The sequence below is a fragment of the Ascidia mentula genome, chromosome 6, assembly GCF_947561715.1.
Source record: "Ascidia mentula chromosome 6, kaAscMent1.1, whole genome shotgun sequence".
NCBI lineage: Eukaryota > Metazoa > Chordata > Ascidiacea > Phlebobranchia > Ascidiidae > Ascidia > Ascidia mentula.
The window spans coordinates 14748627-14770399 of record NC_138571.1 but is presented as its reverse complement, the minus strand read 5'-3'; the positions used below and the strand labels follow the sequence as shown (position 1 = coordinate 14770399).

At 37.0% G+C, this 21773-nt stretch overlaps 2 protein-coding genes across 2 annotated transcripts; one reads left to right on the top strand and one right to left on the bottom strand.

The window, feature by feature from the left end:
* The first annotated feature begins 18 nt into the window (after positions 1-18).
* LOC145906764 (cytosolic non-specific dipeptidase-like) lies at positions 19-7739 on the top strand. Its single transcript, XM_082994214.1, has 11 exons — positions 19-157; positions 1197-1433; positions 1733-1896; positions 2167-2345; positions 3017-3167; positions 3296-3409; positions 4735-4891; positions 5365-5471; positions 6204-6345; positions 6657-6804; positions 7259-7739. Exons 1-11 carry the CDS (start codon positions 58-60, stop codon positions 7323-7325), a joined length of 1566 nt encoding a protein of 521 aa, XP_082850340.1. The 5' UTR covers positions 19-57; the 3' UTR covers positions 7326-7739.
* A 172-nt stretch (positions 7740-7911) lies between these two features.
* Positions 7912-20623, bottom strand: LOC145906765 (protein phosphatase 1 regulatory inhibitor subunit 16B-like). The gene is made up of 11 exons (XM_082994216.1): positions 20507-20623; positions 19725-19888; positions 19148-19218; positions 18930-19075; positions 18373-18476; positions 15479-15603; positions 13652-13777; positions 13160-13238; positions 11906-12032; positions 11026-11140; positions 7912-9245 (listed from the first exon to the last, which is right to left on the bottom strand). Exons 1-11 carry the CDS (start codon positions 20569-20571, stop codon positions 8859-8861), a joined length of 1509 nt encoding a protein of 502 aa, XP_082850342.1. The 5' UTR covers positions 20572-20623; the 3' UTR covers positions 7912-8858.
* Positions 20624-21773: the final 1150 nt, after the last annotated feature.

Here is a 21773-nt window from a genome sequence, read left to right as displayed (position 1 = left end):
TTGAGACCACCAAAAAATTGCAACTTATTAATTTTTAGATTAAACGCACAAGAGTTCATGGTTTTGTCAACTATTAGCAATTTGTCCTTAAAAGTAATAAATCGCCGATTTTTATTTTCCAAAAGATTTGCAACAATCTTGGTTTCGCAATCATCAGGTAATTTGCAGTGATTTGCATGCTTATGAATTAGTTGTCTTCTTTTTTCTGAGCCATATGGTGTCTGGTGAGGGGTGCGCTGCATGCCGTAAATAGCAACGGTAGGTTGCAATAACTTCGAAACTTACTCGGCTGAGAATAATCTCTATTCGGTTCAGAAGTGTATTTAATTTTGCCTGGGGACGCCCACACGATTTCTGGAAATGCCTTTGTCCTTAATTTTGGAATTATTTATTAGTATTTATGATTCTGATGTTTTGTCAGCTGTGGCAAAGTTGCAAGTTTGTTTAAGTGAATATTTTTGATTCCGTGAAAAGAATAGGTTTTGCTGTAATTAATTTAAATTTCGCAAATTTTTAATGCTCTGGTAGAACTAGTACCCAGAATGAAATGATTGCCATGAAAAATAAATGCACTAGTGTGAAAAACACTGGCTGGTTTGTGCATATAATCTGTCCAGAACAAATGAATGGCATTTTAGCATCATGTTTTCATACTAGCATACAAAGTAGTCATCGGTGGAAACGCCTTTTGTTACATTGAAATTGAATCCACCAATCAAGTGTGTACCGAAAGTTGTAAACAGATGTCTCGTATTACAATGTTGCCCAGGTTGTTTGTGCTGTAGATTGCTTATTTACAACTTTGTGTCTGCTTGAAGGTCATTGGAAATTTATTATTCCAGTATATAAGCAAGTGGAGCCAATAATATATGATTTCAGTGAGCTGCAGACAGATGGCCACTGTTTTAACCTATACGGTATCACCACTGCATCTTGGTGTTGCTCTTAGAAGACTTTGCCAACCAAATTTATTATTCCTGTTTGAGACGGATTTAATTTATTTTAAAAATTAGACTAAATTCAGACTTTTGGCAATTGTCCAATTTTCTTGGTTAAGAAGGTAGATTTAATAATCCACATTTTCAAAGGTTTTTTTTATGCTAGGTTTGCAAATAGAAATGCAGGACATGTTTCTTATTTACATTCAGTGCATGTTTGTTAATACCAACATTTAAATACTGATTACTGTGTTACAGGACTAGGGATCATTCATACAAAGTTGCAAACCCGGAGTATAACCATGGCACATCTTGGAAAAATCAACAAATACATAGATGACAACCAAGCATTGTATGTGCAGCGTCTTGCTGATGTCGTGGCAATTCAGAGCGTGTCAGCATTGGCTGAAAAGAGGGGGGAGGTGGTTCGAATGGTGGAACACACCGCCACTGAAATGCGAAAATTAGGCTGTACTGCTGATCTCATCGACATTGGTATGTTTCAGTTTCCTCATTTATATGTGTGGAAAGCCATTGAAACACCTTTTTAGAGATCTTGTATGATTCAGTAAACTAGAAAATGTTGAAAAATAATTTATGTATATTTTAGTTTAAAAATGCTATTTTCAAGCTTACAGAAAACAAAAATTTGCTAAATTGCAGGTTGACAAAGTTGCTACCACCTGATGCAAAAAAACTTAACTTCAACATTGTTGCTTTTTACTTTACTAAAATGACTAATTTTTCTTAATTGTCTGTAATTAGTAACAACTATATTTATATCTTTATCAAAGGGACGCAAGAACTTGATGGGGCCACTGTTCCTCTACCACCAATCATCCTAGGCTCTCTCGGAAATGACCCGAAGAAGAAAACGTTGTGCGTTTACGGACACCTTGATGTTCAACCTGCTAAAAAATCTGATGGGTGGGACACTGAGCCGTTTGTTCTAACTGAGGTAAAAATATTGTAGTGTTACTATGCTTCCCACCTATAAAAATAAATATTTATTAAACAGCATTTATTAAAACAGAAAACTGTAGCGTGGTTTTGCAGAACGGGGTAAAAAATCCTTATTTCAAAATAAGTTTGGATTTATCTGCTGTTGTATTGCAGTATTAATTTTTAAGTGGAAACACACAAGGACAGAATTGTTGTCAAAGTATCTTGGGCACTGTATAAAAATCATAATAATTTTGTTTGATTCTAATGTTTTGTGTTTTTTTAGATTGACGGCAAGATGTTTGGTCGTGGATCAACCGATGACAAAGGACCCGTCTTGTGTTGGTTGAACTGCATTGAGGCTTACCAGAAGCTCGGAGTCGACATTCCGGTTAACCTCAAGTTCTGTTTTGAAGGAATGGAGGAATCGGGTTCAGAGGGTCTCGACGATTTAATCATGGAACAGTAAGTGTGATATGTTGTGAAACAAAAACAATGGCACCGGATTGATTTGAGAGGCCAAAAGTTGTGTGTTTCTGAAATCGATGACTTTGGGAATTTGAAATATGATATTGAGTAGAGTCACAAACAAGCACCACCATTGTGAATTATCTTTTGTTGTGCATTGTTTCTGAACATTCATACAATTCACTAAGTGGTTGGTCTTTGTTTTAATGCTATAGTACACTTGCCTCATTTACATTTAAATCTAGATATGTTGAAAGGGTTTTTGAAGGACATGATCAGGTTTCTTATTGTTGTTTGTTATGATGGTTGGAGTCCTTTGTTTGGCAAAAAAACAAACAGACTTTCCCAGCAAAACCACAACTGCACTAAGCAAGCCTAAAAGAATTATGGAAGTCTTTGCTTGGATGTTTGGTCAGCAAAGTCGTCTGAAGGTCACACCAGCTGCACTGATTAGACCTTTTAGGTCGAAACAGTGGCCATCTGTCTGCAGCTTACACAATAAAATAATTATGTTTGCCAGTAATACTTCTGTGTCTGAATAAATGTTGGGAATTTAAACTAATAAATACTTTGGCTACTTTGGCTAACAAAAACAATGAGGTTCTGCATTATCATAATGTATCGCTGAATATTCTCAACAAAATCAACTTTTTTAAAATACTTTCTAGGAAAGACAAGTTTTTTGCTGGGGTCGACTATGTTTGCATTTCTGACAATTATTGGTTGGGGAAGAATAAGCCTTGCATCACCTACGGACTTCGCGGGATCTGCTACTTTTTCTGCGAAATCACAGGATCCACAAAAGATCTTCACTCTGGAGTATAAAAATATTTTTTGGTCACCATCTATTTTCTAAAATTTTTTTCCTTACGTTGCTGCGAAACACTGCAACCTATTCGTAAAATACAATTTTTTTGAAGGATTTTATTCTAATAATTTTCGTTCAGGTTTATGGTGGAAGTGTACATGAGGCTATGGGTGACCTTCTTGCCATTATGTCCTCTCTTGTTGACAACAAAGGAAAAATCCTGATCCCTGGTGTCTGTGACAGAGTAGCAAAGGTTGGTGACATTTTTAAACATATCATTATATTCACCAGTCAGAAATAATTCCACTTGAACTCATTTCGTAAGTAGCTTCTGGAGATTAACATTTCAGTGCTTCAATGGTCGGTGATGCTTTCAAGTGGACAATATTTGGCACCACAATTACTTGTTCTGTTACTTTGCCAAGTTGCAAGAAAATGCAAAGAGATTAGAACCAAAATCAGTTTACATTTCTTTTTCTGACTTGCATAAATACGTTTAGGGGAAACTTTCTATTCGAAGTTTAAAATATTTTTTAACTAAATACTAAACTTAAAAATATTAGTATTTTAAATTTGGCCAAAGAAAAAAAAAATCATCTTAACTAAAAAGTGAATTTTTATTTTAATAATCTGTTCTTCTGGCACATTAAAATGTTACTGTTATTATCCGACGTTTTGCCTGTCCAACAAGGCTTCCTCAGGGTAATAGTACCGGTACAGCACACAACCAACACCAAGAAACAACACAAAAAAAGTACCGTCAATACCGCTTACAAAATCAAGTGGTGTTATTAAAAGGGTGAATAACATGATTTAAACGTTGTTGAATAAAAGTTACGTTTAAATGTGCCAAATAAACTGACTAGTAAAATGGAATATGCCTGGCAGCAACAGAAACATTGTAAAAGGTGGATACGTTATGTCAACTTGAGGCTGAATATGCACAAATTCCCACAACATATTTTAATCATGTTTTATGATTAATGTGGTCGGGTAAACTTCAGTGTAACATAATGAATTGGAGCAAACAAAATTTTGGATAATTTATGGCCATTCTCTGGTAATTGAGATCAATTCCAGCAAAGGAAATTGTGGCTCACCAATCAAACCAAGACAAATATTTGGCCAAAACCTTTGCTGTTCAGTTAATTGGACAATGTTTAACAGGCTGCAGTACCTGTCTGCATTATTCCACTATACCCTGTGCCACTTTGTTCAAACTGCCTCATCAATGTTTAACTTTAGTCCTTGTGTTTTTAAACTTTTATTGGGTAATTTATAGTTGCCAAACAATGTCGTTGGCAAGTATTTTTGAACATTATTTCCAGGGAATCGATTTTTCCTGTTTTCTGTGGTGTAAAAAAGCAAGCTTTAATACTACCCCTTATTATGCACTTACCAATAGCAAACAAGGATGATCTTAAATATGCTTGTAAGACAACCCTTAGTACGAACCGCGTGTAAAAATGCAAAAGGTCTAGACTTAAACATGGCTTTGCACTACACAATATACATTCCCATGGTTTCAAATCACGCTGAGTTTCTTTGGCATAATTTGCTGTAAATGTGTTGTCACAGGTGACAGACGACGAGCTCAAATCTTACGACCCCATTGATTTCGACCTTGAAGAATACAAAAAAGATGTTGGCGTCAAAGCCTTGCTTCACCCAACTAAGAAAGACATTCTGATGCATCGTTGGAGATTTTCCTCTCTCTCCTTGCACGGAATCGAAGGTATTTTATTTCGCTCTGACGGTTTTAAGCCCGTGTATGACAAAGCCCCTCTGCGCAGGTCCTTACTTTGCGATCATAGCTATCAAATCACATGACTAGGTTTACTGGCTTCGCAGCCAAGCAGGATTGACCACTACTTTTTTCCCTGTTTATTGTAAGAACAACAGAATCCGTAGTTCATAAAAACCAAATTATAGTTCATAAAAAATAAAAACCAAGCAATTTATTCACTAACTAATACTTTTGCTGGGTAATCAAACGCTTTGTTTGTATTTGCCTCAATAGTATAGCCAGGTATTGTGTCAAATATCAATTTTTGGTATACATTACACCGTATCTTCGAATTGATACATTTAAACCCTGAGATACAATACGTAAATAAAGTGGCGTATGGTTGGTAACAATGCACTTGCACACTTAAGCATGCCTTCCCGGTCGGTCTTACACGCATACTAATGTTAACGTTTTTCCAGGCGCGTTCGACGGCTCGGGTGCAAAAACGGTGATTCCCCGTAAAGTGATCGGCAAATTTTCCATTCGTCTCGTCCCAGATCAGCGACCAGACGAAATTGAAAAACACGTAAGATATTTATTGGAACATCGCTTAAGCCCACAAAAGTCTAGCGTTTCCTATTAGCAGGTTGTTTAAGCTAAAAAAAAATGGTGGCTTAAAGGATCCAAATGACCTTTTTGGCATCTGATAACATCACCCAAACCGCGCAAAACTGTGCAGCGTAAAGGAGAAAGTAATAAACAAAAAGTAATGTTGTTTAACCGGTAATCATGACACAAGGTTGTATAAAGGCCAGTATTTTCTCCCCAAGCTTACTGCGTTAATAAACCAAGGTGGTTCTTGCGTCACGCCAGAAAAAGCATCTGATTATAGAATTCCCAAGGAAAAAAATCGAGTGTGGACCGGGGTGTGCAAAAAAGCGACCTTTACTCTGTCCCGCCGCCATTACTTGCTGCGTTTCAGCACGCGTCACTGGCTTCTTGCACTTTCGCGGACTTTGGCCCGTGCAAATAACCTAGGGTGGCTTATGGTAATTAGCTGGTGGAGTTCAAAAGAAATATTTTTGAATTTTGATGAAACTCCATTTCAAATTATTTCTCTGTCAATTTGGTTTTCAGCAACTGCCGTTGTTACTCCAAATAACTGTGTTAGACGTAAATGTAAGAGTTACAAACGTCTAAACATGATACATTTTAAATAAACAATTTGCATTGCACTTTTTTGTAACTTTGCGAATATTCACTTCCAAGTCAAAACTATATGCGAGTATATCCTTTGTGACGTCACAATCCACTGCAGGTTGTCGCTCATTGCAAGAAGGTCTTAGCCGCTCGGGGAAGCCCCAACAACATGAAAGTTGACATGGGTCACGGGGGAAAACCCTGGGTGTCCGACTTCAACCACCCCCACTATGTGGCGGGACGTAAAGCCATTAAAAGAGGTGAGCGCTGTGAAAAATCTCGATAATTTAAACTGGCACAGAAACGGAACCGCTTGTGCCGGATAGTAGGGGTTCGGATCCCGGGCTCGACTTGGGCAGAAATGTGGTTTAAATTAAGTCGTTTTTTTAATCGACTTAATTTAAACCCGTCTTTTTCCACACAAGTTTTTCGCTTTTTTGCCACACCGGGATTTGAACCCTGGATATTCTGGTCACAAATTCCGATTAGGTTTTCTTCTTGGTGTGTGGGTCGTGTGCTTGACTACGCTTTACAATCGCCAGTCACAATCTTGCCCTTTTGTGCCACCTAGTGTTCGGAGTGGAGCCGGACCTGACACGTGAGGGCGGTAGTATACCGGTGACCTTGACATTCCAAGAAGCGACCGGAAAGAACGTGATGTTGTTGCCAGTGGGAGCTTGTGACGATGGAGCACATTCCCAGAATGAGAAGTTGGACAGGTGAATAACCCCGGGCTGGTTAAAATTACATAACATGGCGTTTTCCCGAGGGATGTGATGTCATATAAATAATTAAATCTGTTTCGATTTTACGTTTAAATGTACGCTTGTGGCAAGCTCGCTGTTTGTTGAAACTCGTTAGTAAGTCAATCGCTTTTAAATAATCTGTGTGCGTTTTTCTCCAATACGTCATGAAAAACCGCAATTTTTTGGGGGTCCACGACCCCGGAATTCAGGCTGGAACCACGAGAGGGCGTGCAGTGCATGCTTGTTTGGCAAATGAGGACCACGGACCCCATTTTTGTTTTAATAAAAAGGGATTTCCATTGTAAAGGTCGATTGGTTCCACCTATAATTTCGAGTGATCTCTATTACAAAGAGGTCTTAGCACAGGCCATTTTTTTCTCTCATTGGCCCTGCAGGTATAATACATGGAATACTTTTGTGCACACAGGTCGAACTACATGAACGGAATAAAGCTGATGGCAGCCTACTTGCATGAAGTATCGCAGATTGAGTGAAATTCGCGCCTTTTTTAAGCTTATACGCACGATTGTCACCTCTGTAATCCAACCCCATCATCTCTCCCTCGAATTATTGCGTATTTGCGTGATCCGCTATTTTTTCGCCAACATGGTCGTTTTTGATGCAGAACTTGAAACAGAGCATTTTTGCGTTCCTGAGAAGTTTTCTTCAGTGGAGAACTCGAATAGTGTGCTGACTTGCAACAAACCTCCAATTTGCGGTAGTCCGTGCTACAAAGTAGCAAATGACGTTTGTTTTTTTGAAGCAAATCCACGCTCCACTGACCACAAAAATATGCATTTTTTTTCACGCCTGTGATTGTGTTTGTAAATATTATTCCCGCGTAAAATGCTCCACTAATGCCATTGATTGACCAAATTTCACTACAATAAATTTATATCAGGATTTATTATCATATTATCCCTGGCAAAAGTTAAAAATCGGGCATAATCGCAACCGAAGTTTTTTTAGCAAAAAAGGAAATTCCAGTCAAAGTTAAGATTTTTTCTATTTATCGCTGCGGGTTTTGTACAGCCAAGCGGGCCTCTCGCACTGGCACATGAAGGCCATGGAAACCAGACAGAAGGACGTGACGTCATGTTTTATGAAATCGCCGCACGGAAAAAAACAATGATGACGAAACGAGAACGTATGCAAATGCATAGTCATCTATAGCGGCACATTCACTACAAACAGAAAATAAATACATGTGAGGAATCAAAAAGTTTTAACGAAAAAAAAACGGGTTTGAAGTGCTATTTGATCAAATGGGAGCAGCCTTGACTTTTCGAGTCGACGCAGGGTGCAAAACGCATTATTCCACAAATGATAGACAGTGAGTCGGCCGTGCATATTCTAAGTAGGCTTCCTGGCGCTCGGTTGCTTCTTTCAGGCGTACGCGCGAGTCAAATGCAATGTGAAAGGAAACGACTTCCTCGGTGTTGTACCTTACATAAAGTGATTTAGTTGTTACTGTACCTGACAATTTACGCGGGAAAAATTATTGACATTGGAAATATTCTCGACGCAAACAAACAAACAAAAGATGCTCCGCGAGTGTATGACGTCATCGTGTGACGTCACGAAACAGGGAAAGTTTGGAACTTTGTTGGCGGTATCCAGACACACCTTGCAGTTCAGTAATTGCACAAGAAAGAATACGATTTCGTGTAAAGGGAATGCGGAAACAAGGAACACCACGAAGGAAATAAATGAACGGCCCAGCTGTGAAGACGAAAGCAAATCATTAAAGCGATTTAGGGCTTTGCTCCTAATCGATTTTGACGCCGGTGTTTGTGTGTAATTGCATCGCGAACGCCGCCGCTCATTAAAGCATCGATCCCATGCCGAGCATGTTTGCCGTCGCCCGACACCACGCCCAGGTAATGTGCGGTTGCAATCGATGGAACTTTTCCCAGCGGTTCGCTGCGCCCTCAGTCGACCGCCGCATAATGGGGTGCACATTTCACTGGGGAGACAAACTGTCGGAAGGGCGCAAATTCGGATTTGTTTTATTTTTAAAACGACCACTAAAGAATAACGCATTTCAATTTCCTGCCACGTCGCCGCGAACCGTAAATGTTGCGCTTCTCGCGTTCGCTTATCCCTCCCGAGGTTACGTCATCACTGACGTCATTACCCGATCGACGGCGCTTGACTTGGGCAAGGGTTTCCCCTATCTGCGCTGACGTGCCGTTTTTGTTCGGTCCATCTTGGTTGCCGTTGCCCACAGGATGCTGCTCGTCGTCGTCGTCATCGAAGTCACCGACTATGACGTCACCGGCTATGACATCATACTTGTCTTTCTCGAAGGTTTTGTCATCGGTGGCTGGCTGCACTGTAGTTTCGGTGGTGGTTGTGGTGATATTGTTGTTGTCAGTCCCTTCAAGTTGGTGGGGGGTCGTTTCCTCGGGTGACTGCACACAAAACACGGTTGCAGTGAATCACTTTCACTTCGAGTAGCTGGAAGTAACGATCGGTTACAGACAATGTAACTGGAATAGTTTAAACACTTTCGTTTCGGCATCCAGCGGTTCGTGGTCACAACAAGGTGTTTTGATCCCGCATGTTATTTTTGCGGTTCCGTATGTTTTTTTTGCGGTTCCGTATGTTTTTTTTACGGTTTACTGGACGAAAATTTGTCACTTAAATTTGATAGTTCGCAAACCAATACAGTTCAGGTGGTAGTTTTTAATAATTTATAAAAATGACAAATATTTATTGATTTTTGTTTCTCATCAGGTGCAGAAAACATGTTCTATGGGATGGAAAATACAATTAACGAAATTATGAACGTATACCTTACTCCCCCCCCTTTTTTTTAAGTTCTCTAATTTTTTAAACTTTCAGAAATGTCCTAACAAGTAAATTATTTTGTATGTTTATCAAATATACACTTAACTAACGTTTTTCATCATTTTAGTATGAACCTAGTTCAATACAATTTTTAAAAAAACATTAAATAAACTTTGTGTGGTGATATTTGCATGTTATTTACTCTGTAAATGTTAACATAAGGGCCTTTGTATGGCAGACAAAAAGAAAAATTTAAATCTTGAAGTTAGCGCAAGTCAACGACTTACGCTCGATCTGTAAATAAAACGTTTCGACACTCATGCAAACACATAAAACTTGAAACATGCCTGAGGTTCAACTCATTAAAAAAACAGGAACATGATAGACAAACAAAAAAAAAATTCCATGCAACAATTTAAGGCTCTCCACAAACTAAGACAAATGAAGTGGATTCTGGTTTGGAGCAATGGACATTCAAAACAGAAACCAACACAGCTCATATTTCCATCTTCTTACCACAAGAATTTCTTGCACAGTTTTACTTGTCGTGTTTATCCTTCTTTTTACGGGTGGGGAATTTGGGCAACGTGAAAAACTTGAAGCCCTTCTTTGCGGTCGACTGTATTGGGGGTTAAGGCATGGGTGTTAGAAAGCAGAAAGGCTGGTGAAGTTTTCGTCATAATTATTGAGCAAAACGTTGGTGCATAGAACAGACTTATTCTGTCCACGTCAGTGGAAGTAAAATAGAAAAAAATGGTGTAAACACTATTTTTTGCATAGGCAGTCTTACATTTACAAAATTACTGATTTTTCTCAAGCATACTAATAAATGTATTTACTACAAAATGACAGTGTATAGCATAGTGTTTTATCATTCTATGGAAATTGTTTGAAATAAAATTGATTCACACTATATATTTGCACCACAAATTACATTTTTTGCTCAATTATTTTGACCTTGTGGGTACCCAAGCAATTAAGTAAGCACAGTTTTTTGCTTTACTTTTTCAGTGAAGCAAACTGAGGAAAAAAGCTAAAACCAAGGCAGTTGTGTACTTTTGCTAAAACCTAAACACTACACACCAAAACACAGTCAACAATTGGAAAACATTCTCCAATCTAACAGTCAAAAGCTAAGTGATGGAAAGAAAATTCAAAAGCACACAGTATTATGGATGAGTCAGATGAAAAAAAATCCAATTGCTGTGGTAATTCTTTTTTCACTGCCAAATCGGACCTAATGCAGTTGGTTTGTTGCATAAAAAATTTTCCAAAATTTTGGATGTCAATTTTAGGTAATTTGCTGTATTTAGTAATTAACAGTTAAACAATTCAACTTTTCTTGTGATTAAGGTAAAAATATTGCCCAATGTCACCCAGAATTCAACATAGAAAACTTACAATATCAGTTTCGGGGGAATCTTGGCTTCCCGACCAGAACTGGGCTTCTGATTTAGCCTCAACTGCGGAGATGCCCTGTTTCTTGTCCCTCCGGCTCATCCGTTTGAAAGATTGCCTTCACAACAAAGGATAAATAAATAAATATGACAAAAAAGGGAAATTTTTGAACATGTATGTTATCATTTCTGTTGGTATTACATGTTGGTTTGCAATACTTTGAATTGACAAATCATGCCCATATAGGTATAATAAAAATATATTTCATGGAATCGATGAAAAGGGAGCCACCACACTTACTTGTATCATAAATCTAAGAGAAATGAACAACAACCAACATAAAGTATTTACTAAAACTGGCAGATCATTAGCCACATTATGCTTTAGCACACAAAACCCCAAATGATTTACATACAAAAAGGTAATGCCCTTTCATAAATATCTTTTCCTATTCATGTCTGCATGTGTGTTTTTCAAGCAATTTATCAAACAATCAATTGCGTGACACCAGTCAGAAGACTGGCAAGGTGGAGACAATCTGTTTTGGAAACACTCGCCCACAAGTTAATTACGCCACCTACATATAAGCAGTATGACTATATGACACCAACATATTTCTTGTCTACAATAAGGAAGTGATCTGTCTGTTTTTAAATCTTCAACGGGTTTAGTATGCAATAATTTTAAAGTTTAGGTTGCTGTGAATTCGCTAGAGGACTAAGAATTATATCGAAAATTGTTTTCAGATTCTTTTTTATATATTTATTTATTTAACATGATATTGTGAAACCCTTGAAGATGCTGTAAATCCCTTGGTCAACAAAAAACTATATTTTTTTATTTATTTCCACATTTTATTTTATATGATAACATGAAACCCTACCCTCTAATTCCAGAAACTCTTGTACTGCCTGAAGGAGCACGTCGGAACAACAGCTTCGTTTTCTTCCGGTCTTTCTGTGATTTTAGCTTTGTCAATAGGTTTTTAATTTCATCATCCTCCGTGACATCTGATGAAATCAACAGTTTTAATAAATTAAATGTACCCAAAACAATCAAATGAATTAGGTTTGATAAAAACAGAATGTGTAGAGGCCTGTTTGTAGTTTACCACAACAAAGAAATATTACGTTGCGTAATTTCCATAACATAAATATAGAAATATTGTTGACAAATGACAATCCAAGGAAAAAATTTACAGCAACCTATTGAACCTAGATTGCTTTCTTTGTTAGTTAAATCCTCTAACTGAAATAGGTATCACTTCCAAAAGGATCCAAATTAAAATCGCATGCAAATTCTGGTAAATGTTTTTACACCAAGGGAAATTGCGTTTCCAGTAGACTAGGAATTTTCTTTGCTTGTTATGTGCAAATATAAGAAAGAAAATTTTACCCAATTTGTTTAAATTTAAATGCATGGAAGGGACTAAGGGTCTTTCAGGCCCAATCATTTGCAACTTTTTACAAGAAAACACAAAATATTTAAGTTTGTCGTGTGTACATGGTTAATTGCTGCTTCATAACTCTGAAGAAGTATCGCCAAATTGCAGACAAAACGTCAGTTGCAAGCAAAAAAATACATAAATTTTATACCAGAAGGACAGTCCTTAAATTTAAAATTATCTACATTTATCAAGGACAGTTCTTGTCAATATAAAACCATTTACATTTGTACGTTTTATTCCATTATTACTAAACTGACATTTACAACAACAAACAAAAAGCCAATGTATTCCAATGAATATGTGACAGCATGAATGCAGTTGCACTGTTAGGGGAATGTTTGTTGAATTTGCAACACTTGACAACAATTGTTTGAATCACCATTTCAGTAAGTAGGACATTTATGAGGGCACTCGGCTGCATTTTAACCACAACACCCAAACTTCAACTTGGCGGAAGTATCCAATCAAGGTTGAAGCACCCTTAATTTTATTAAGTTGAACAAGCAAAGAAGCATTCCGATGGATGGAGGAAGGGTTTATGGAGTAAGAACCCAGGAACAAGAATGTTTGGACTTTTTTTTATTTTTTTTTTTATTTTTTCAGACAGTCAATAGATATCAATACATTAGGATTGCTGACCTTACGGACATGCAAAATGCATTAATGCTAACTCGGTATACACACAAGTACCTGATGGAATTTCACCCAAATTATTCTTAATCGATGGATCGGCTCCGAATTCCACTCCCAGAATCTCTACAACTTCCAGCTAAAACCACACAAGATATAAATATTCAGAAAAAATTGTGGTATTACTTCTCAAGTACAGAAACAACATCTAAAGCAAGAAGAAATAAGTCACAGATAGGCAATTTTCACATAGATGTTCAGTTTATGCCTGAAATTCTGTTAGGATTAAATCTAAACTACATGTAACCTATACTACTGCAGTGCTGATTGTGCAGTTGCTTCACTGTTATTAATTCAAGAAAGCCAAAGACAAACAAACATGTATTTAAAATTTTATACAACCAATATTACGATCTTTTCACATACAAATGATCCCAGATAGTATTATTTGGAATAAATAACTTACTTAATGGACAAGTACCAACAGCAGTATTGTAAAGTTGCTGTTTAAAGCATTCACCATCTATTTATAACAGAACACTGCTCCTTTACCTGACACCAACAAGCAGCTGCGTGTAACGGAGTCCAACCATCATGGTCTTGAATATTGGGGTCGACTGTGTGAAGCAAAAAGTATCTTGTCAGATCCAGGTATCCATTAGCAGCAGCAACATGTAGCTGCAAAAAATATAAAAGTTTAATACAGAGTGTGAAGATTTATGTTTTATGTCTATTATCAGTGACTTCCCCCCGTGCTGGATGCAGTACAGGCGGTTGGTGCATATATGGCAGAAATAGGAAATTACACAATGCATGAGCTTATCTTTTGTCATGACAAACATGTCACACCACAGCAACTGGGAAAGTTATCAATTTTGGTGGCAAACAAGTTGTAGTTCATGTTATTTAAAAAAAAAAAACTAAAATACAGTCGCACCAATTTTTGGGAAAAAAATCCAGTTGGGTTGCATGAATGCCTGAAACAGCCTTTTTTTGCAATTTGAAGTAAGGAAATAAATTATTTACAACACATTTTGAAACTCAGCATTTTGTATAATCACCAAGCATCGCATTATGGCAATAAGGGACGTAATCAGATTACAAATACATTAATCTGGGTAAAGGGACTATGTGCTACTTGTAACACTTAAATAGTTTTGTTGAATAATTGATCATGCCAAACGGGAATAAACACAAGCAGGTGACCTTGAAAGCATGTGACCCCTGTGGGGAATCTACAATGAAGAAAAATACGGGCGAGATTTCCTCAAAATCCTGCGTTTTTAACTCTACTCCCACAAATTTTTAAAGTTACAATGGTCTTGGTGCTCACTATGGGTGGCCGTGTCGATTGAATGTCAAAATTATGGCAACTGAGAAGTTATTCTGTGTTGAAATGCATTCGAACAGACGTCACTTATGTGTGTATACGTTTCAGGCTCTACCTAAACAAAATTCCAAACAGGTCACAAAGCACAAAATGCTTTTGTAGACTATGTGCTAATGCTAACGACAATTGCAGTGATAACAATTTCTCAAATGTGATTTTTACTGCATTTAATGAGATTATGTGTGTTTCAAATTCATGTATTTCGCCAGATGTTACGGCTTTATTGTTAGACTGTCTTAAAGCCAAGACAATTGTCTATTAATAACATGTTGAGCTAAAACAGTGGCCCAAAATTTTTTTATGACTTGTGGCCCACCACCAGAGCCGGACCTAAACAAAATCTTGGCAGTGACCTTTTTTGGTCTCTCTAAACAGCAGGGCCGTTTTCAATCTATTTAAATAGCATTGTGGCCCACTGAAAACATTTTCATGAGCCACAGTTTGGGAACCACAGACCGAAATACACAAAATGAATATTTGTTTGGAAATTTCACTCAAGCGTGGAAAATGACATCATCAGAACACCCAAACATTTCATCATGTCATCACACCCAGCATGGCAAGACGAGCATGGTTAACATAATACATGGGGTGACATGGGGGTACAACTTTGCGTATACTGTTTGCATGTGGTCCTATATGGGTAGCCAAGGGAATTCACAACAGGCATCATCAGAAGACAGTGCGGATGATTCACCATAACATAGAAACTGATTAATGTCACACAGCTGACTGGTGAAAGACGTGATGTAAGAATTATTTACTTCTTGGTTAGAAGAGATAGCAGGTCATACAAAGCATATTTTTTGTACGGTTTCATTTTATTGCTAGAGCTTAATTTCATACCTACAACAACATAAAACCAGCCCAGAAACTATGTAAAACATGATACTACCAATAAAAGTAGGGCAACAAAGCAGGACTCTAACCATTAAGTCCACTTCCTTGAATTTCGGGCAAAACACCTGCACATAGTTGACGTTACTCACCACAGTTGCTCCCTCTTTATCTCGCTTTGTGATGTCACAACCACACTCATGTTGCTTAGTGACTTCCTTCAGAATTTCCTGTTCCTTGGCTGACCGTGCTGTATTTATCTGCTCCTGCGTTATACCTGCAAATAATGGACAAAGTGGGTAAAGAACTGCTGCAAAGCTTTGTAAAACATTAATTATCTCTACAAGCAAAATTCAGAAACAAATTGAACCATGTTTAAAATGATCACAGTAGAATTGTGCTGTTTTGTGTGGAAGACTATAATAGAGCTGTGTGGGTTTGTGTTTGGTCTTTATGTACAATGCACTGGTTTAGTCCTGTCACAGCCATTTAACCATTTCTGTCTCAAGATATTGGTGAAACTGCATGCAATTTGCTGTGGGGGAAAAATAATCACAAAGCATTTCTGCACAATGTTCATCTATAAGAATTCCAATAAACATTTGAAACTGACACAAAATGAAACAAACCTGGTGAAACCAACTTCCTGTCTTTGGTCATTATTTAAAACCGAATATTTGCTTTCTTTATTTATACGGAAGCTGTGTAAGCTTCCAAATTTAACAAATATTGTGGTACAGATTAAAATCGTTAAATGTGTACGTACTGTCACGCCACTCCCTCATAAGCTAATACATGAATATGTGATCACAAGTTGGTCATTGTTTTAGCGGTTTGTTCGACAAACATGCTTGTCATATTGTGTAGCACAGTGATTGTTAGTGCAATAAATTACTTGAAACTGATAAATCAAATTGGATTTAAAAAGTCAAACAAATGTTTTTTAATTCCTTTTTAAATTTAATCTGGTGCAATAGCAAAAAATGGCCTGCATACGGACAATGAGTAATTACCGTAAGGCAGCTCCAGCAATGGACAATGAGTAATAGATATAAATGTACTGAATGCTGAAAAAAGGTTCTCTGAGACTCGCTATAAAAAGTATTTTAATCAGCATTTTATGTGAACTGTGGATTTAGAAAGGGTTACCATGAAATGTAACACACTTGTCTCGACCGCTTGTTATTTTGATTTCATCTGTGCTATGAGACATCTAAAAATTAGTCAGCAATAAGCATTGCGTCAACGACCGCTTACCAGATGGTAACGCAATTACGTTCCATTTCCTCGTTCAGGTCACACTACAGTTGTATGAAGGAATTTAGAGAGGTGACATATTTTTTTTAAAAGCATGCAATCTGGTATAAATTCATCACACGTAAATTGATGTTTTCTACACAGTCATACAGGCATGTGGTGGTTTTAAAACGTTGAAATATTGAAATATGTGTCTTTTAGCTTTTATTAGTTCAACAAAGGGATTTTTACATTTGCAAAATCACACAATAAGCTTTAGTTTAAAAATTAAAAAAACATTTTTGTGTGAATTGACACCCTTTTGTTACATACGTTTCACTTGGCATCTCAAATTTCAAGAAAAGTTCGACTTTTGCACAAATAGAGATTGTCAAAAACACACACAAAATGAATCTCCATTTTAGGATTTCAACCATCAAAGACGATTTGTTCAACCATGTCATTACAGTTTTGTGTTATAAACAAACGTCCAATTAGACCCTATTTGGTGCAAATGGGGAAAAGAGTAAGCTTTGAAAGAGTTTAAACTGATGATGAAAGGCCTCAAATGAGCGAATAAAACTGCCTGAAGCAAACCCAAACGCGACACAGAAAAAAAGATATTTTAGGTTTTGCTACATCATAAACTATTTAAAGGAATGTCCTGGATTATATGAGTAAGACATGAAACACACCTTGGCCTACATAGTTACCTAAAGATAAATGCACAATTGTACACAGGTGTCAGCAAGTTGAAACAGCCAACATACTTTGTTCTGCCAAGACAAAACCTTTTCTTTCAGGTCCAATTAACCCTGTAAGTTGCTCATTACAGTCGAATGCCTAACAATGGCCTTAACCAGTTGCCAGGTCTACAAGGAATGTGATTGTTTATGCGCTACAGTAAATGTATGGTTTAAAATATCCAAAAAAATTTGATCCATCAATTTATTGGGCATCACAAAAACTGGTATTTTTTGATGAAATAACTAATGACAAAACAAAACATATTGTGGATATTTGTTTATTTGGGTTTGTCAGATTTTGAATGATGGTTGTAATATCTTAAAAAAGGTTAAGTTTTTTGTGCTGGTGCAGAAAACAAGATATTACTGCAAGTGTGTTCTGTGTATACCCAGTTTCACGTATTCTTACTTTTTACCACAACAACTGCGCTAACAGATCACAATTGACTTCCTAAGCATTTGAGGTTTTCCCCATGGCTGAGTTTCAGTGCTTGGATGCCATGGTGGCTTACACACAAACCAAAAGCTTACGTTACGCTTAAGGAAGCGAAAATCTCTTCCGAGATGTCTATGTCAATGTCCAAATATTTGCAGTAAAGGTTTATACAGCATTTAGTTTGCAGTTTCACATGGCAGTTAGGCAAACAGTTTATAGCCAATTATACCATGTTTAACAAAGTATGGTACACAGTCAAAGTATATACTTCGCAAACATTGACATCATGATGATTGACTTAATGTGGCATGCGAGTTTAAATTGCTGTTTCTCAACCACCACTTATATTACCATTTTATACAACCGGAACTGAATGAAAAAAATCTGCACTGGGCAACAGAAGCAAAAGTAAAATTTTGAAACATCTTCAAAAATACATAAACAAATTGAAACTGCTATGCTGTAGAAGTTGTTTATGTTAAAGTTGCTTGATTCTATTTGTCATCTGTTGATCATATGGGTTGTTTGTTTATAAGACTGCCATTACAACATCACAACTAATGATAACACATGCACAATTAGCAGAATATGAAGAATACACGGCCAATTTTAATGACCTCTAACCAACCTTGTTCGGCCATGGCCAGTTCAATGTATTCCAGCGTATCATCCTCTTCACATATATCGTATGGCATGTTGTTGTCAGCATTCAAAGCAAGCAGATTGGCATTTCTGCACACATGTAATGTCAGCTGTTATGTACTAGTACAAGTACATACACAACATGGCTCTCTCAATGGGTCTTATTGACGCATTAAGCAGCTTTAACTTTGGATTAAAAACAACATGTTATTGCCACTGATGTGTGCTTTTGGCATTTATATGGCCAACTGTGTCAATGAAGGTTTTATGTTGTCTCGGGAAACGAGGCTGTGAGTGCAAGGGCGACTGTTCAACTTACAAAAGTGAAAGTTAATTTTCGAAAATTTGCAACCCAAGCACTATCTCGTTCTACATAACACAGTCTTCGCCCTTCAAACGAAAGAAAAACACATGATAGAAAAAAAAAGTATACAATATGATCATTGGGAAATTAAGTACTAATGTATTGCATGGTGAAAGATGATTCAGTGACATCATAATAGCAATTGTGAAGTCATTGAGTGACAGCTGCAGTTGCAATACCTTTTCACGAGAATGCTTGCAATGTTTGTATGCCCACAGGTGCATGCAGCATGCAGAGGCGTCCAAAATTCACTGTCCACTGCATTAACGTTTGCACCATTGTCCAGCAGAAGTTTCACAATTTCCTCAAAATTGTCAATGCATGCCTGTTAAAATGTTTTTTTGTTTAGATTCTGTGTAAATTGTTACTGTGTACAAATATCAGAGTGTATTGTTACCTGGTGGAGGGCTGTCAGTCCATCATCATTTGCTTCATTGGGGTTCACCTTTTCGCCCAATAGTTTTCGCACTAATCAACAAAACAAAATAATTATTTAAATACACATCCCTTTGATCATGGAAAAAATGACATGTGTACATACAACCATAGGCGTTGATATAGGGGTGACATGTCACCCCTCACAAACAAACAGGGGTGACAACGTGTGTATTGTCACCCCTGGATTTCGTTTAAATTAAAAATTATTGCTAGAAAAAACACATATATTATACAATGCGTTAACCTGTATTGTCACCGTCACAATCAGGACAAACGCAAGTGTCTCGTGGATTGTTACTTAACAGAGTGACACGAAACGGAATTCGCGTCGTCTGCCTATGTTTAGGGCGATACGACTGACAAAATGTTTTTTGCATGTTTCTAAAACCTGGAAAAGTCACCCTTAACATTTTACAAAACGTTAAAAAATCGACGCCTATGCATACAACTAGTTCAATGCCATACTTTGTGTGTATTGTAAATGATTCACAGCTATGCTTTACCCATACTAGTCACCTTTGTACCTAAAAACATACCCTCATTATAGTCGTTCCGTGCTGCAGCCTCTAAAAGTGTGATACAGTCACCAAACTTAATGCGTCTTTTCCTGGTCACATTGTTGTTTGTATGATTGTGTGATCGATCATATTCGTTCCACTTTCGAACTTGTTCAGCCCTTCTCCTTTGGGCATGTTGTAGTCTGTGCAAAGCAACATGTTTTAATTACAACATAAGATGACATTTTTCATTCTTCATCGACACTTTTTTTTAATGTGTAACATTTTCAACTATACTGATTAGTTGAGTACACTTTATCCAGTATTTTATATGGAGTGCTGCACTTGCTAAGGTTTCAATCTAAGATTTAATAACTAACTTCTTAACAATCTTAATGCATATTTAACACAGTAATTAAAAAATATGTAGCATCAGCCAAAATCAAAGATGCACAACTTTTAACCAACATTAGTATCCAATTCATAAGGCCAGCTTTTATAAACAAAATAATTTTGTGGTCATGGCATTGCTATTAAACCATCACATAAAATTGGTGACTAAAGCCATTAGGCAGGAAACAGTAAACAACCTATTGGTACAACACAGCTAGTTTGCCAGAGTCACAAAATGCCAGAGTTCTCACAACTATCCATAAAGTATAATGTTATGCGGCAAATAAGACAAAAATTTTTTTGAAAAATAAAAAATTGCTATTAGATTTTTCGGTATCCACAATGTTCATTTTGTTGCTGTTCAATAACTTTCAATGAACTCAAGAGCTCTTTTGGAAAAATTCATATATTTGGTTACTTGTTCATACCTTTCATCGGTCGACATTCCATTAACAACTGTCAGTTCAGCTACCAAAGCGGAGTGGCTAGCCATGTTGCATATTAACGTTTAATTTAAAAAGTAAAAAACACAAAGCCTGAATACTGTCAAAAAAAAATGAAAATGGTGGTAAAAAAGTGCATTACATCAACAGTATTTGCATGCACACATTTAGGGTTGTATCGCTTGATAATTATAAAATACACACCAGTAAGCATTGAATAAACACTTCAGCAAGAACATGTTTAACAATTATGAAGTTTTATCAGTATAATTATTCAAAGGCGGCAGACACAATGCCTCAGTTAATATTTGCATAGCGATCCTGTATGCCAAATATTAGCTTTACTGTCCAGTGACGTTTACCGCAGCATTTTCCATTGTTTAGCTAGTGGAAAATTTATCTGCAGATATTACCGTCAGTATATGACATGCCAAACCAACTTTAATTAACCAAATACAGTAATACAGACAAGCACAATATGTCTTTAGCATTAAGAATGTGTGATATTTCAAAACACCATTGACTTTACAACGTTTTGCAATTTAAATTTTAAAATTTTCATTAAGAAACACCACTACAAAAAGCAAAATGGTTTTGAATATGGCACTAAAGCTTTAGATAGTAATTAGCCTATATCACAACATTAACACCCTTTTTCAAAACAAGAACACTCAACAACGCAAAATACCACCATTGTCTAGCAAATGCGTGACCAATCTTTGTAAAAAAAAACACGCAACACCATGCACGCAACGCCTAATACGGGCAGCTAAATAACAACAAACAAATTGCAGCAGCTCGTCTCTCAACACCGAGCAAAACAAATGCCAGAATTCTTCACGTCGTTTTACCTTCCGCCCAACTGAGACAAAAAGGAAGAAAGATCGTGACGTAGTTGTAAACATTGCACGCGTGAGTGCACACGGCACATGTTTTGGGGCGAGCTCTGCACCAATTGTTATTTTGGTGAAGTTTGAGGCTTTTGTTAGTTTTCAAGGCCGCCAAGAACAACTTTAATTCTTTGATTTTAGTTTGCGCCAATGTATGCAATATAAACGAACAATGTATACACAAGGCAAAATGGCATGAGCCCGTTAAAACCTTAGTTGTTTACCTCAACCGATTGTACTTAAAATGAGGTGATAAGTTTGCAACCCGAGCCAAATCCATCTAAACCAAAACGCCAATTTCCTCAGATCCACGCCGTTATCAAACTCATTGACCTGCTTTTCTTGAACTTTTGCGACGGCGG